We start from the raw sequence: 17666 nt of genomic DNA on the forward strand, positions 1-17666 counted from the left end.
AAAAATACTTTATTTTTTAGGGTTCTTTGGAAATTTTCTCAACTGTTTGGTGGTCTCCCAATCAAAATTATTTCTGTGTACCCTCATAATGACCACAAGTTGGTAGAAAATTCAACAGGGAATTTGTCTGAGTTCTGTTTTATCCTTTGGGTGTCTAGTGTGACACTGGTCACACCAGTGATAAACTTGTTTTTCTTTCTTTACGTATTGGTTTGATTCCCCATCAACTCTTATTTGGGCTCGAGCACTCTGTCACTCCTTCAAGTCAGGAGTTTGCATTATTGAAACCCGGGAAACCGGTTCTCAAATCTTTCTATGAAAAAGATAGTTAAAAAATTAGAGTTCCAGGGAGCATCTGTGCAAGTATGAGGTTCTCACCTTCCTTTACAACTTGTATTAATTTGTCCGTAAAAATTTTGGCAAAGGAATGATGACAGTAGATGTAGGAACGACAGCTAGAGTAGATAAGCTTTGCTTCTTGAAATCTTCATTTTATCAAATGGTTTAGGAACATGCATGAAAGCAAGTAGAATTTACATGGAAGTTCACTCTAAGAAAGCATCTTGCATACAATCTTTTGTGTTTGTTTGTTTGTTTTTCAGGGCCGCACCTGCAGCATATGGAAGTTTCCAAGCCATGGGTTGGATCAGAGCTACAGCTGCTGGCTGCTGGCCTACACCGTAGCCACAGCAGTGTGGGGTCTGAGCTGTGTCTGTGACCTACACCACAGCTCACAGCAATATCAGATCCCCGACCCACTGAGCAAGGCCTGGGATCAAATCTGCATCCTCATGGATACATGGATAGTCGGATTCGTTTCCACTGAGCCATGAAGGGAACTCTGCATGCAATCTTAATTTAAAACACTAACAATCAATCTTTATACAGAGTTAGGGCTCTACAGCTATACAACATCTCCATTAAAAAATAATCTAGGCTAGGGCATATATAATTAAAAAATGGTAATATATTTCAAAGAATATCTCCCTGCTACTAAAACACAATTACTATTTAATGAAATAAATATCCAAGTCTATTTGATTAATAGACTATTATTCTCTTATCTCAACACTGAGAGCCTGATTTTAAAATATCATTTTTATTTCAGACTCATTTTTTCCAAATTTCCATAAGAAAAATAATGATCAAAACAGCTGCTTTGCAAAATCCTTTGCTAGAATAATCCATAGTGAACCTGGTGATTTATTGGCTTCATTAGAGAAGAGAAGTTGCTTGGATTCCTTTGTTGTTCATTTGGACCCAATTAGCCTTCTCTAGGTTGATAAATACTCAGTACTTCATTACTCACATTGCAGTGATGTGTGGAGTTACATTATTTACATTGCTTTTTCTGATTCTTAAAAAGAAGTGGGCAGGGAAGAAATTATAATCTCAGGAGGAACATTTGCCATATCTGCCTTAGTAAATTGCAAGCAGATATTTTAAATGACCGTTTTGTACATCTGCATCACAAAACAAGATGTATAAAGGAGTAAAGGCAAATTCTAATGATGGCTAGGTTTCTTTTCTTTCAGCCAACTATAACCTTAATATTTTCTATCCCTGCCTCAATTTTCTCATACATAAGGCACTTTACTCTTGGTTTCAGCTACACATTTTAAAAATTCTGTATTTAAAAAGTGTCAGTCAAAAGGTACAAACTTCCAGTTGTAAGATAAATAAGTACTAGGGGTATAATGTCCAACGTAGTAGGAAAAAAAGATGTCAGTCTTGCTTTCTCATTCTTATTGAATGTGATAATTTACTTCTGTATCAACAGCCGTTCTTAATTTTCACCTGTCAGATGAAATGCCGGAATGTACGTATTATCATATAAAAGTATCTTTCCTGGAGTTCCCATCATGGCTCAGTGGTTAATGAATCCGACTAGGAATGATGAGGTTGTGGGTTTGATCCCTGGCCTTGCTCAGTGGGTTAAGGATCTGGCGTTGCCGTGAGCTGTGGTGTAGGTCACAGACGCGGCTTGGAGCCCACGTTGCTGTGGCTCTGGCGTAGGCTGGCAGCTACAGCTTCAATTAGACCCCTAGCCTGGGAACCTCCATATGCCGCAGGAGCGGCCCAAGAAATGGCAAAAAGACAAAAAGACAAAAAAAAAAAAAAAAAAAAAAAAAAGACATCTTTCCTGGTGATACCATATAGCTGTGATCCTGTTGCCAAGGCTTCATGTAGAATATTTTCATATTTTGTATTATCTGGAAATAATCAGAAGATACCACATTTCCAATTTTATTATTCAGTATAAAATCTCAATCTAGCGAACATTTTTTTGATCATCCACTTGGCAGTAAATGTAATTGAAATACATGATATGTATTAAAGTTCTAGCACACAAGGAGCATGCAGTCTGGACCCTTTAGGGTATTTTATTTTTTTGTAGGCCTATTCTGATCATATGTATTATTTTCAAAATATTTAATTTATAAAATCTGTTCTTCATAAAATTGTTCATGATAGTCAATATAACACCTTTACACAGTTAAAAATCTTGATGTTTGCTTTAAGCAAAATTTAAAAATCTAGAAAAACATTTCTCCTTTCCACTATGATTTAATATCATTATTAATTCTACCTTAAAGTTATCCTAAGGCAAAATTATATTTAACAGAGTCTATAAAAAACATATATTTTGACCCTAGAACTTGGTTCTTATTTCAGTCTTTTAAGATATAATTTGGGATTTTACTCCTTATCATTAAATAGTATATGGATTATTTATTTATTTATTTTTCATCTTTTTAGGGCCACACCTGCAGCCCATGGAGGTTCCGAGGCTAGAGTTCCAGTCAGAGCTGAAGCCGCTGGCCTATGCTAGGGCCACAGCAACGCAGGATGTATGCCATGTGTGTGGCCTACACCACAGCTCACAGCAATGCTGGATCCTTAACCCACTGAGCAAGGCCAGGGATCGAACCCGCATCCTCCTGGATGCTAGTCGGGTTTGTTAACTGCCGAGCCATGACAGGAACTCCTGGATTATTATCTGTTTAAAAGACAATAAATTATACTCCGATTTAGATATTCATTTGTAATAGTTTTGTAGACTTATCTCTGTGGATTCACTTGGTTTCAAGATTCTATCTCCTCTCCATCAATGTGATTTTCTGGTTTCTGCCCGCTGGCCATATTTAATTCAGTAAACATGTTTTCTTTTCCATTATAGGCTCTTCTGTTTTAGGTTTTTCCTCTTTCATGATGCCTTTTTAAATTTTATTTATAGGAGAGATTTATTTGAAGATATATTACAACATAAAAACTACATGAAATCTTAGTTTTCACTCATACAGTGATAAATTAGACATAGCGGTAATAAAAAAACTTTTAAAATCCAGAATGCACAAAGTACCGCACAATTTGCTAAGTCAAATTAGTTGATAAGCAAACCTTACAGAACAGCTTCACATCAGCCAAGGCCACGAACACTGTGTACAACATGTTTGAACCGACAGATTGACAACGTTAAAAATATAGCAATATCAGCACACATTGGGATCTCTGGTGCTGGAAACAAGGGTGCTGGGAGGGAGGGCAAAACTAGTCCTTAGTAGTCTTCTCCTTGATTTTAACTGAGGCCCTCTCTCATGCTTCTAGAACCGTTTTTAGACTATGAATTAGATTTTTTTTTAAGATTTATTTATTTCCCATAGTATTTCTACCCCAGGAGGAGACAGATCTTTCATAAATAGACACTCACCTTTGTAATAATGCAACACTTTCAAAAGCTCTTCAATTTTCCTCGTGGACAGAGGTTCTCATTCAGTATTGGCTTGAGAGTCCTATGTGAGTTGAGAACAATTCTGTCAAAATCATATAAACAAATTTTTAGGTTCCTTAAAGAATGAATCAGCAAGTGATGAATACTGGATTCTAGCATCCTGCAGTGAGTAGGGAGGGAAGAGGAGACAGAGCTTGGAGCATTATGTCTGAGCAGTCACCAGACTGGACTCCCAGGGGAATCAAGGTTTCTGCTTAGTAGCACATGGTATGTCTTAGCAAATCTGGGAATCCCCATGTCATGATGGACTTCTGATTTTTAGGGTTAGCTCTACGCTTTATGATCAAGCTATGACTTTATACAAGGCTACAGTAGCATTGCAGGAGGAGGGTAAGGCTGAGGTTGGGTTATATGAAGCCTCTGAAGTTTCTAAAACAAGATAAAACTGTATGGACCAACATGGCAAGACCTTTTTCCCCACTTTGGCTTTGAGGCATCTCTGGGTTGTGCAGTGGGCTGCCACATAAGTTTTTATTTGAAGAGAGAGTTTAATTGCTAAAAAAATTTTGACTATAATTAGTCAACACCTTCATTTTAAAGGAGCATGGGGAGTTCCTATTGTGGCTCAGTGGTTAATGGATCAGACTAGAAACCATGAGGTTGATGGTTTGATCCCTAGCCTCACTGGGTGGGTTAAGGATCCGGTGTTGCTGTGAGCTGTGGTGTAGGTCACAGAGTTACACCTGTTGCTGTGGCTGTGGTGGAGGCCGGTGGCTACAGCTCTGATTAGACCCCTGGCCGGGGAACCTCCATATGCCATGGGTGTGGCCCTAGAAAAGGCAAAAAGACAAAAAAATAAATAAATAAAGGAGCATAGCAAAAGCCACACCAAAACCCCAGTCTGCTTATTCTTATGCCAGAGATTGCTTCCTCCTCAGACTCACTTATTTTGTAGGGAAAATAACTCAGTTCTTAAGGTAAATGGAAAATTAGTGTAACATCCAAGTCTGTGTTAAATTTACTTAAAACAACATTTAAATTTAAAATAACATTTAAATTTCAAACATTTCCTCCTATATTTATGTGTTCTCAATTCTATAATAATGTGATACCAAGATAGTAATCAAAATCCTTTAAGACAAGTTCCCAATGTGGCTCAGCAGGTTAAGAACCCGACATAGTATGTGTGAGGATACGGGTTTGATCCCTGGCCTCGCTCAGTGGGTTAAGGATCTGGCATTGCTGCAAGCTGCGGCATAGGTCATAGATGCAGTTTGTATCTGGTGTTTCCATGGCTGTGGCATAGGCTGGCAGCTGCAGCTCCAATATGACCCCTAGGCTAGGAACTTCCATATGCTGCAGGTGGGGCCTTAAAAAGAAAAAGAAAAAAAAAAACAGGAAAAAAAATCCTTTAAGAACCCCAAATGGTTTCTGTTCTTTGTTCTTCGATGGTTGTCTCTATGCTAGTCTTGATTTTCTGAGAGGATGAGGAAAGCAATTTCATTAAGACAAGGTGTCTGATATAAGGTATTTGTTAAAATTATCGTTTAAAACGTAATTCCAGCTCAAGAACCATTCATCAATGCATATAGAGTGCCATTCAGGACATTGCCTGATTGGGAGATTATAAAGGAAGCAGAAGATAAACACCTGAAAATGAGAAAAATGTGGACATTTTGATCAAAGGCAGATGAACATTTTTCAAAGATAACCAAGGCAGCAGAATAGTAAAGGGATCTATGTCAGTCAGGCCTTTTTGATTCTGTCAGAAGGAGCCATGCTCTCCATTACAGCATATGATTCTTGTTTTTTCTTTGTAGTGCTAATTGATAACTGAAGTTGTGTTACCACTTTTGCCTCCCCCTGACAAAATATGTTTCAAGAGAACAGGGATATTGTTTATTTGTTTTTTAATCTTCTGAGACTGTAATGGTTCTTGACATAGGAATAGGTGTTTAATAAGTGCTTAATGTATATTTGGATGGGTGGATGGATAGATATTTTAAGAAGACAGAATATGCAGTCTGAACCTAAAAATTAAACAATTATGCAGATATATTTTGACAAAAATTCCTAGAACATAGAATTTGAGCAGATTTGTTTTAAAAAAGGAGTTATATATAAATAATAAATAAAATCAGAATGTGGAGTCAGGAAATTAAATAGCCATATAAGCAGCTGAGGTTAAATTCAATTACATCACTGAGGAGACCAAAGAAATTCCCTTTTGTGGGGTATCATCTCATTTTATTTTTGTTTCTGAAAATTTTTTCATCTGAGTCTATTTTTATGTTCACTTTTATGAGAAAAGATATGTGAAAAATTTTAAATGTGGTTTTTAAAAAGTAAGGAATAATTGTATTGAATAAAAAATGTTCTGAGTTATATTAAAACTTTTTTTTTCTCCTTTTGTAAGGTGCTCCCCAGATTCTATAGTGTTTTCATTACAATCTCTCTTTCCTTTTAAAAAAATCTCTTTCAGAAAGGCCCCATAATGAAAAATATCCATTAAATCCTTTGATCTTCTATTGCAATGTTCCTACAAGTTAGGGTTTGTGATTTTTTATGACGTCTGAGTCTAATCAAGTATAGCATGAACTGAGCAGTCTGCCTTTACTGGGGAGTACATAGGTTTGATGTTGAAAGTTCACAGGTGTTTATTATTAATGAAGGACAAATACATCATGCTCATGCTTCTCTAAACTATTGATGCCTGCAAATGCTTCTATCTTGAGCCCATACCAACAAAAAAGAAGAGGCTAACCCAATCAAACCTTCTTAATTTTGTAACTTGCAGGATCACCTTTCTACACTTTCAACTTTTAGAATGAGAAAGTTCAAATTTTTTAAAACCTCAGCCTTCCTGCCACTCTTCCTGAGTCCCTCTTGTTGCCTCTTCACTCCTCCTGGAAAGCATGTGGCCATCAGCATGGCCAGAGCAAAGTTGCATGTACCAACCACTGCTGCCTGCTTCTGACCACAGGAACTTCGGTCTCCTCCAATCATGGTTTGACCCTACATCCCTTGAATGAAAATTGGTCCAATCTTCATTTTTAGACTTTGGAGAACAAATAACATCAATGTACCAGCTGATTTCTCAAATGGACAAGATAAGAACTAAGTGGGCTTTTCTTGCTCCATATTACCATTTTTCCTGTCTGTTTTTCTCTCTCACCTTTTAATAGTATATTTTGTGTGTGATGATTATAAGAAAAAGTCCCTTAACCTTAAAAGAAAGGTGGTGTCTGAATCCTTTTCTGATTGCAGGGTTCCCAGCAGCATTTGTTACCGCCTGGGCTGCGGCTCGAGCAACTCTGGCTGATGAAAGGTGAGTAAAAAAGAGGTATTTTCTCAAGATTGGATTCCTGCTTGGAATTCACACTTGCTGCAGTTCTTGATGACTTTACCCTTTAGGGATGTCATGTGGGAAATTACCTTGATGCAATTGTAGCCTCAGATATATTACCAGCAAACTATTCATCCCAGAGTCATGGAACAGAAAGACTCACAGACCTGATTATGATGCTTGAACTTCATGGTTTATGAAATCAATTTAAAACATATTGTGAGAAATGAGGGGAAAGAGATGGGTAAGTTAACACACTTAGGATGTGGTGCACACAGGTGAAAGGACCATACTACCTGTATCCTGGTCTAGATAACATTCATATCTCCTCTTTGCTGCATCAGCCGTCCCCACAGATGATGTGGTTATGAGGTCCAGAGATGAAGTTGCAGCAAGGGAACCCCCAGACAGAAGGTGCCAGAGACAGAAGGTGTCACTGGTCCAGTGACACGTATTTGCTATCTCAGAGAGATATAAGTATAGTGTCACTTCTCCATGGCTGTAATTTGCCGCTTGGCCTGCAGAACAGCTCTGGGTCTTATTTGCATTCTTTGGGTGGGATATGTGGCCATGGGTTTCACCAATCAGTGGCTGAATTAGGATATCAAGAAGACTGAAGACTTACTGTGTATCAGGGATATTTTATGCCTCATATATTTAGTGTAGCATGAATATTTAATGCTCAGTTGCTCCATTTAGTACCTGCACTTAATACACAAGTGCTCTACTTACTGCTTATCTATATTTAATGCAAACTATAAGTCCAATCCATCTCATTTGTTCTCTTGTTTTCTATAGTGTAATAAAATAATTTTGTACAATAAAACACATGCAGATTAGAAGGGGAATCCGTCTTAGGGCTAGCCCCACAGTTGTTGGTTTCTCTTTGGGTGCCATATGATGCATGGATACTGAAACATTCATTTTCTCATATTATTTCTATTTCTAGTAATGATGAGTCAAAGAAAGAAAAGGAGAATGTGGAGAACCATTCAGGTGCCTGTTTTTTGCTTTTATGATGAAACTTATTGCCTGGACTGAATCGTGTCTTCCCAAAATTCAACGTGGGAAGCACTAACCCCCAATGTATTTGGAGATAGGGCCCATAAAGAGGTAATTAAGATTAGATGAGGTCCTAAGGTTGGGGCTCTGATAGGATAGGGTTAGTGTTTTCATGAGAAGAGACACCAGAAAGCTCCTTCTTTCTCCATGGGCTCACAAAGGTTTATGATTACACAGCGAGATCACAGTGCCTTGCATTTTGCAGTCAGGCTTAGCCTCCAGATTGTGAGAAAATAAATGTCTGTCATTTAAGCCCTCAGTCTATATTCTATTGTTACGGCAGCCTGAGCAGACTAATACACTTATGATACATGAAAAGCAATTTAAATACAGGTAGATTTAATTTATAGGTATAGTAATGCTGAGCATTCTTCTATTTTAACAGAATACAATTTAATATCCATAGATCGTGTGTGTTTCATGACAGCAACTCCTTTCTATTTGCACCTTTCTTTAATTGAGCCCATACATTTGTTTCAAGTTACGAGATATTTTCTTAAGAATCATTTTGTCTGCTGTGCAGTGAAAAAAAACGCCACATCACACAAGTGCCTGAATTCTACAAAGAACCAGCTACTGTCTCCCAAATCTGCAGTCTATACATTATTATCTTTAGGTGTAGCCTTCCCACTGCTTGGTTACGAACTCCTCATTCATCAGCCTTCCCTCAGTTCTAGGACTGACTGGCTTTGCATTTTTGTTGCTGACTTGAACTCGTGTTTGCTCACCCGAAGAGCATCAAAGTCAATCTACTGATACTGGGTTGTGATGAAGGGAAGTACAGTGTTTATTTGCAGAGCACAAAGCAAGGAGAATGGGTAACTAATACACAAATGACTTGAGCTTCCCAATGCTTTTGGGTAAGAGTTTTTAAAAGCAACATTTGGATGAGGGTCGAGGGTATATGATCAGCTCTTGGACAGTCTTCTGATATGCTGATGGTGAGGTAATAAGATGATGTTTCAGAAATCTTAATCATCAGTCTTCTGGTTCCATCCAGTCTAGCATCTTCATGCTTGTGGTCAGCATGTAGTCAACATTCTCCACTGGGTAGGGGTTTTAGTTTCTGTAGAGCAGTAAAAATATGCATCGGATTGTTACCTGTATCGCTTCAGGAGGAACTAGGAGTCTTGTGACTCTATTGTACAAGTTATTACTACTTTCCTTGCTTGACTAATTTTCATTGGTTTCAGAATTTTCTCATTTGTCTAATCACTGACTGTTTGAGCCTGCTCTTTGGGACTTGGGGAAGCCCTAGGAGAAGAAAACTTTTATTTTTACCAACAAGAAGCAAGGATGTGGAGGGCCCTGTGCCCAGGAGAGCCCTGCAGGGTCCTATTTAGTTTTTTTTTTTTAAATTTGAAGTATAGTTGACTTACAATGTTGCAAATATACAGAAAAGTGATTCCATTATATATATACACATATATAGTATTATAGTGTGTATGTATATGTATAGATATATCTTTTTTCTATTCTTTTCTGTTATAGGTTATTATAAGATACTGAATATGGTTCCCTGGGCTATACAGTAGATCCTTGTTGTTTATTTTATATTTAGTAGTGTGTACCTGTTAATCTCAAGTTCACAATTCATCCCTCCCATCTCCCCTTTCTCTTTTGGGAACCATAAGTTTGTTTTCTATGTCTGTGAGTTTTTTTTTTTTTTTCTGTTTTGTAAATAAGTTCATTTGTATCTTCTTTTTTTTAGATTCCATGTATGTAATATTATATAATGTTTTGTCTTTGGCTGGCTTACTTCATTTAGTATAATAATCTCTAGGTCTATCCATGTTGCTGCAAATGGCATTATTTCATTCTTTTTATGGCAGAGTAATATTCCATTTATATATATATACACCACCTCTACTTTATCCGTTCATCTGTTGATGGACATTTAGGTTGCTTTCATGCCTTGGCTGTTATAAACAGTACTGCTGTGAACACTGGGGTGCATGTATGTTTTTGAAATGAGTTTTCTTCAGATACATGCCCAGGAGTAGGATTGTTGGATCATGTGGTAGCTCTACTTTTAGTTTTTTTGAGGAACCTCTATACTGTCCTTAATGTAACTTAGTTGCACCAATTTACATTCCCACCAGCAGTGTAGGAGGTTTCCCTTTTCTCTATGCCCTCTCCAGCATTTATTATTTGTAAACTTTTTGATGATGGCTATCTAACTGGTATGAGGTGATACTTCATTGTAGTTTTGACTTGCATTTCTCTAATAATTAGTAATGTTGAGCATCTTTTCATGTGTTTGGTGGCCATCTGTATGTCTTCTTTGCCCATTTTTTGATTGGTTTGTTTGTTTTTGATACTGATCAGTATAAGCTGTTTGTATATTTTGGAAATAAATTATTGGTTTCATTTTTATTTACATTTATCTCTTTACACTCTTTGGCTTTGTTGACATTTGAGGGTTAATATCTATAGTGTTATTATATTTAGACAGCAATAGTGGAAATTTCAAGGAAAACTTGGAGCATTGTTATTTGATTTCATGGAGGAGGGAGGGAAGTTGAGTCAGTAAAGAGGTACTAAATAATGCTAAATAATTTTACTCTGAGATGTGTAACCATATCACTTAGTTTTGGAATTTTAGAGAAGGTGGGACTGAAGGCATTGTTTGGTCCAATCCCCACATTTGAGAGATGAATAGAATGAGACCCAGAGATATCAGGTTACATCTTCAAAGCCTAAAGGTAGCCTGGAGCAATTTTGACTTATTCATTCATTCAGAGTTATTCCAGACCTTGAGCATGGAAAGAAAACAAATACATTCATAGTGCATTTTATATGGAATTCCATAATTAGTTTTATTAGTTATCTTAAATTCTTTCTTAAAAATAATAAACAAGATAATAAATGATTAATAATCATGTTTTTGCTGAAAAATATGTACAAGTTTATTATTTTAAGAAAAAATCCATCAGTTAATGAATATTTTGAAAAATGCAACTGATGCTAAATATTGCTCTAAAACAGATGAATTAATACTAAAAAACTAAATATAAGTTAGATCATATGACTCTTCTGTGCAAAATGTTTACTCTTACTCTATTTAGAACAAAGTTTTGAGTTCTGTAGTGCCCCGATCTGAGCATGATAATTGGGCTAAGGGGTCATTTTATATTTATTTTGCATAGAAAGTAAAACTGTAATACCACATCCATGGCATGATTTCATAATGGTCTGATTTGATTTCTCAGGAAACTCAGCTTATCTAAGATAAAAAGGTTTTGTGTGTTTTCTTGAGTGTAATCTGACCATGTCACAAAGTTCAAGTGGAGAGCGGACTTGGAGCATCTCCAAAGGACAGATGGGGCTCCTGTACTTGTCTCTTTTATTTGATATTTATCTTTTTCTCATCTGGCCTTTCAAAGAGAGGCCAGAAAAATCTGAATTCTGATTTTTCTCCGCATCCTGGACATTTGGAGATAATCAGGTTAGATCCAGTTTTAGAAGGTACTCTAAAGTCTATTGACTATACAAAATAAGGCTCTTCTAGTTCTAAAATTGCATCAAAATGTTATCTGACTAAGGTAGGGTAAGAAAATTGAATAGTTTAGATTGGACAAATGACTTAAAAAGTCAGTATTTTTGTTTCCCTTTCTTTTTACTTACAAAAGTAAAAACATCTTACAAGATACCTTATTACCTTTTCTCCTGCTCATTCAGAGGATATGAGAGATAGCAGCAGGAAAGTTGGGGCTTTCTATGGAAAGGACCAAGAATAGATACACTCTCTCTTTCCCAGGAAATTTGCATGGCTATCAGAGGACTTCACTTCCTCTACTCTTATCAGAGTGTGGGTTGTGAAGACAATGCAGTATTTAGTCAATACAATTCTCTGGATCCCTCAATGGGACAATGCATTTCCTGTTTCTAATCCTGGCAGCAGGAAGTCCTACTTTCTAGTCAGATTTCTGTGTATCATGTTCTACCATTCAGAAGTGCATTTTTCTTCTTATTTCCTGTTTTTCCTGTTATTTCTTAGAATGTTAAAATTAAAAAAAAAACCACAACTGAACAGAGGGTAGTTTCTAGGCCATGTTAACAAGCAAGTGTGAACTGGAACATTAAAGAATAAATTAAAAATGATTAATAGCATTTTCTTAAAAAAAATCTGTAATCTTGGTTGCCTTGGGTAGCAAAGGGTAAATTGGAAACTTTGACATTGAAAACAATCAGAGTCAAGTTTTTCCTGTTTTTAGAAGTAGCTGTTGGACTTATTTCCAGATACAAATATTTTTTAGAGCTGACTTTGTGTAATTGAATTCCAGTGCGCTAGGAGACACCATGATGAAATGTCATTGAGGCAAAGAAAGAAGATTATGAAGATATTACCAAATGTCAAAACTGAAAAGAAAATTTATGAAATCCAAGAGTTTTGCAGCTAGTGAATCAATGTTCAGTTTATATTCATACAATATGTGTTGGCTTCCTTATAGTAGGAAGCCTTTTTAGGGTAGTGTGATAGACATTTTGCATGACTCAGTAACATTGTCTTTTATCTTTCTTGTCTGGCTGAACAACGTGAAAAATAGATGCATGCAAATAACACTGGGCAATGTTCAGTAATGTGTAGCAAGTAATGTGTGTGCAAGTGTAAAATGTCCCTGTGTTTGATTTCCATAAGAATGGAGTTCAGACTTTAAGCCTATTGACTGCACATTTCAGCGTGGCTGGACCAGAATTACACTTTGGTCTAGGGGTCTGGTTGATTTAACTAATACCTCTTCCCAACGGAATGCTATGCTATTGAGCTCTCTTGGTACTGATATGGAACAAAATTAACAATATACTATTAAAAGGCAGGAGCAAGTTATAGAATAGAATGTATACTGCATTCTTGTAAGATGAGGAAAATAAGATTGTATTATTTGTATGTGTTTGAATATGCATCAAGAAATACTGAAAGTATACACAACAAAGCAAAAAAAGATGTTACCTGAAAGGAGACGGTCAAGGGTAAGGACACAGGATAAAGGGGAGGACTGAGATGTCTCAGTGTCTGCCTTTTTACGTATTTTGATTTTTGAAATAAGAAGGTATTGCCTAGATAAAAATTAAATTTTAAAAATATTTAGCTATTACATGTGTGCTGAAAGTGTGTTCTACCTTCAAGGAATAGTTGATATAGCTTTTTATTATCCATAATTTGCTCATTAATTTAAAAGCAACTTCTTAATAATTTTATCATCTATAATTAAAACATTATTATATTGCTAAAATTTCTTTATAAGACTTCATTTACTGTTGCTGCAGTCAATGCTAGGTTTTATCTAAGGAGAAACTGAAGGCTTTTATTTATGTATCTTTAGTTAAAAAAAACAAACAAACTGTTTAAAGTGATGCATTAAAGTTTCAAGTGGAACTAGTTTTTCTCACCTCTGTTCCGTTTATTCTTTTTTGTTTGTTTTTTTGTTTTTGTTTTAGCTTTTCCATGTGTTCTTTTTGTTTTAATATAAGACCTTTACCAGAAACCAGATTGGGTGAAGTTGAGTCTAACTTTGAATTCAGTTTAATTCAACAAATATTTATTGACCACTTACTTGCTATGTACTAGGCACTAATAGCCAAAAACAAAACCAACAAAGATCCCTGTCTAAGTAAACTTAAATTTTGGTATAATAAGTGGGAAGCAGAAGATAAATATAACAAATGGGTAAATTATATAGTGTTTTTTATTACATATTGTTAAAAACTAACTTTTTAAAATAGAAGATAAAATCATGATCATATGTAAATATAAAATGTCAAGATTTTTTAAACTCACTAATTAGTGAGCAAGATGTTATAATTGGTGCATAGGAGAAGTAAAAAAATAAATTTAACAAATAAATGTAAAAACTGGTCGGTATTCACAGATCAATAGCATTCCATCAAACACAGCTAATTTTCACTTCTATGGACAAAAATCTTTTGCCTTCGATTTTCTTCTACATTCCAATCAACAATAATCATTTGCATTACTGGCAGTTTTCTGTTGCATTTCTGTGGATAAGAATGCATTAACGTCAGTGTTTTACAGCCTATGGAGTAAATTCTGAAAGTGAGAGGACTTTATCAACAAGGTTTAATTGTTATGGCCCATTCTAGGGATAACAAAAATAAAGACTCAATGGTACCACATTTAGAAGACTAATTTTTGTGTGCCTCTAGAAACATTTTGTACTCTTGTTATAAGAATAATACGTCACTACTTATATTACTTTATTTATCCCCAAGGGATAGCTAATAATATGGAAACTAGGATTTATTACGCTTTCCTCCCCCACTGGTTTGGGTGTTTCAGGAGATTTTTTTGGTCTTATTTCTTAATTAAATGCCTAGGACTGGAGTTTTTGGTGAAACTTAAAATGCTATTTATTTTAACTGTTTATTTGCTTTGCTAACCTAATCGTGGAACTTGTTTTTCGTGTCTCAGATGCTGGGAGCTTAGTGCCGGAGACATCAAATGGATTTATCAAGCCCCAATCTTAGCAGCTATTGGGGTAAGTTTAAAAGCCTGTACAGTTAAAAAAGAAAAAAAAAAAAAGAAGAAGAAGAAAAGGAAAAAGGATGCATAATATACTGCTGCTAAAACCCAGAGAAAGTTTGTGTATCACTTTGTTTTACAAAGGTTTAGGAAATGCTCACATCACAGCCATAGCTGTGAAGAGTCGGGGTTGGGGATCAGATCCTTATTCATGGCTAACACTGAGATCCATGAAGAAATCTCACACCCTCCCTTTAATCTGCTGGCATGTAGGGAAAATCCCAGGACTTCAAAATATCTATGAACGTTTATAGATTCAAGCAGTTGAGAAGTCCTTAAACTCGTCCCCCTTTACAGCCATTATTTTATAATGTGATCACTGTGCCACGAGGAGGAGGCAAAGATGGAATAGCCGGAGAATAGAGGAATTACAGAGAGAAAAAAAATGGTAGTACGATTTATTATAAAGCATTGCCTAACGCTGTTATTTGACATACATTCCCCAAGGAGTTGAAAGGATTCGATACTGACATGTATCCTATAGAGTCCCTTCTAATAGGTAATACGGAAAAAGACTAGAGTGGACAATCATATTGCCTGGGACCTTATCTGCCTGTAATATTTCCACTATGTATTACATCTATGTTACAAAGAAAACAAAACTACACACTTCCTTATGTCTAACAAAACTCTCCAAAATATTTACTCTCAACCGCTTCTGAGGACTTTATGGCATTAGCTTTTCTGTTGTTTGATGAAATTGTACCACCTTGTGTTTTCCTGGTTTTCATGTATTAACACAAGATTATAAACATCTTAAAAAAGATTAATATCCAAATATTAAATGTTAAGTCATTTGAAAGTAATTTAGCAGCTTGATTTTTATTTTTTTTGTTTTTGTCTTTTCCATCCATCTTTTAAAATTGAATTGTAGTTGATTTACAATATTATGTTAGTTTCAGTCATACAAAAAAGTGATTCAGTTATACATATCTATCTGTCTGTCTATCTATCTATCTATCTATCTATCTATCTATCTATCTATCTATGTCCTTTTTCAGATTCATTTCCATTATAGGTTTTCACAAGATGTTGAATATAACTCCTATCTATATAGTAGGTCTTCGTTGGTTATCTCTTGTTATATATAGTAGTATGTATTTGTAAATCTGAAACTCCTAATTTATCCCTCTTTCCCTCTTTCTCCTTTGGTTCATTTTTTATGTCTGTGAGTCTCTTTTGTAAATAAGTTCATTTGTACCATTTTTAAAGATGCTACATATAAGTGATATCATATGATATTTGCCTTTGACTTACTTTAGTATGTCACATAATCTCTAGGTTCATCCATGTTGCTGCAAATGGCATTATTTCATTCTTTTTATATGGCTGAGTAATATTCCATTGTATATATATATGTGTACTATGTCTTTATCCATTCATCCGTAGGTGGATGGACACTTAGGTTACTTCCATGTCTTGGCTGTTGTAAACAGTGGCAGCCTGATTTTTAATCAGTTTTTTTTGTCTTTCTTTCTTTGTTCTTCACTTTGTTACTTTTCTCATTTTGCATTTTTTTGGACCAGGTGTCACCCCGTGTGTCAGCATGTTGGCATACTAGATCCAGAAGCACAGCTATCAATGTAGTAAGATTTTGTAGGATCTATCTAGATCGTCAGATAAATGCTTCTTTACCTTATAGGAAATATGCAGAAAGCAAAACAGGAGAGATCAAAAAGGAATTTTCATTCAGAAGCCCACTGATGTAAATGTTTAGAGGAGAAAATAAGGTATAGAACAGTTTTAGAGAAGCCAGTTTGTACCCTTGCAAAAATAGCCTGTTATTAAATTAAACCTGATTCTAAGTTTTAGCAGAAACTCCCAAATGGATTGTGGATACATGAATGAATGACTTAAGTTTAGAAACTCTTATCATTTTCATTTTAGTGAAGTAATGCTATATTAATGTGGTGAGAAATCATCTTCCATACTTAGTGAGCTCCCTGAACTTATAATAAAAGGCAGCATCCCAGATAGTTCAGAGAAGACCCCGTTCCTCATACCTGCACCTTTTATGCACTATGACTTAGCCTCATTGCTTCCCTTTCAGTTCCTTGAACTTGCCCATATCCATCCTCTCAGGGTGCTTCTTCATTTTGCACTATAACCCTGGAAGCCTGGCACATGCTTCCTTCTACTTCTCCCTTTAAATGTAGTTTCTTCCTCACGGCATCCTTGATTCTTCCAATCTAAATTAGGTCACTATTCAAATCCGCAGAGCACAGTGAGGTTTTCTCTTCTGAAGATCATCACATGAAGCAACAATCATACGCTTGTGATTGTTGAATGTCTCTCTTGCCCACTAAACAGAAAGACATTTTTTTTCTCAGCTTCCATATTCCTGTGCCTAGCAACTTTCTTAGCACATAGTGGCCACTCAGTTAACACGCTGAAAAAATTAAACATACATACACAGTAAATATTCTGGGATGTCAGTAAGAGGGAAGAAATGAAATAAGAGCACAAAGCGAGTATAATTACAGAACTTCTGAGGCCATTTCATGCAGTCTTTTTCTTTTCTGGGGAGGGAAATGAAAGCCCACACAGATGAAGGTCACACAGCCAGCATGACAAAGAAAGACTATAACCTGTATTTTTTTAACAGTTTTTTGTTTGTTTGTTTGTTTGTTTAGTTTTTAAAAGATTTTTTATTTTATATTGGGGTAGAGCTGATTTTGTAACCTGCAAATTTTGACCATGTTCTTTTCACTTGCATTCCAAAGCATGTCAAAATTGTTGCTTGCAGTTATGGGAAAATAATCTCCCCATCTTTATGGTTATATTTAGTACATATCTGGAAAGAATCATTTGATTTTGGAGTAGTAGAATCTAAAATTGTGGCACTGTTGTTTCCTGTGTTTTGTTCCTATATGGTAAAATTAGGAGAATTAGGGTCATTGAAACATTCATTTTTGTTCTGAAAACAAATGTCTCAAAATTAACTAATTATTCATCTTGTAACATCTTGATGTTGGTTTGAA

At 35.7% G+C, this 17666-nt stretch overlaps 1 protein-coding gene across 2 annotated transcripts in view; it reads left to right on the forward strand.

Annotated features, from left to right (window-relative positions):
- The window catches only part of PTH2R (parathyroid hormone 2 receptor), an 89652-nt gene that overhangs the window by 51577 nt on the left and 20409 nt on the right, over nucleotides 1–17666 (forward strand). For both annotated transcript variants that reach the window (XM_005672143.4, XM_084998764.1), the window contains 2 exons: nucleotides 7001–7061; nucleotides 14575–14641. In XM_005672143.4, the coding sequence (XP_005672200.3) occupies nucleotides 7001–7061; nucleotides 14575–14641 (128 nt within the window). The remainder of the gene's footprint in view (nucleotides 1–7000; nucleotides 7062–14574; nucleotides 14642–17666) is intronic.

The sequence above is a fragment of the Sus scrofa genome, chromosome 15 (assembly GCF_054392235.1).
Source record: "Sus scrofa isolate SSC_HxYL_T2T_F1_AM1 chromosome 15, Sscrofa_HxYL_maternal_Yorkshire_Landrace_v2.0, whole genome shotgun sequence".
NCBI lineage: Eukaryota > Metazoa > Chordata > Mammalia > Artiodactyla > Suidae > Sus > Sus scrofa.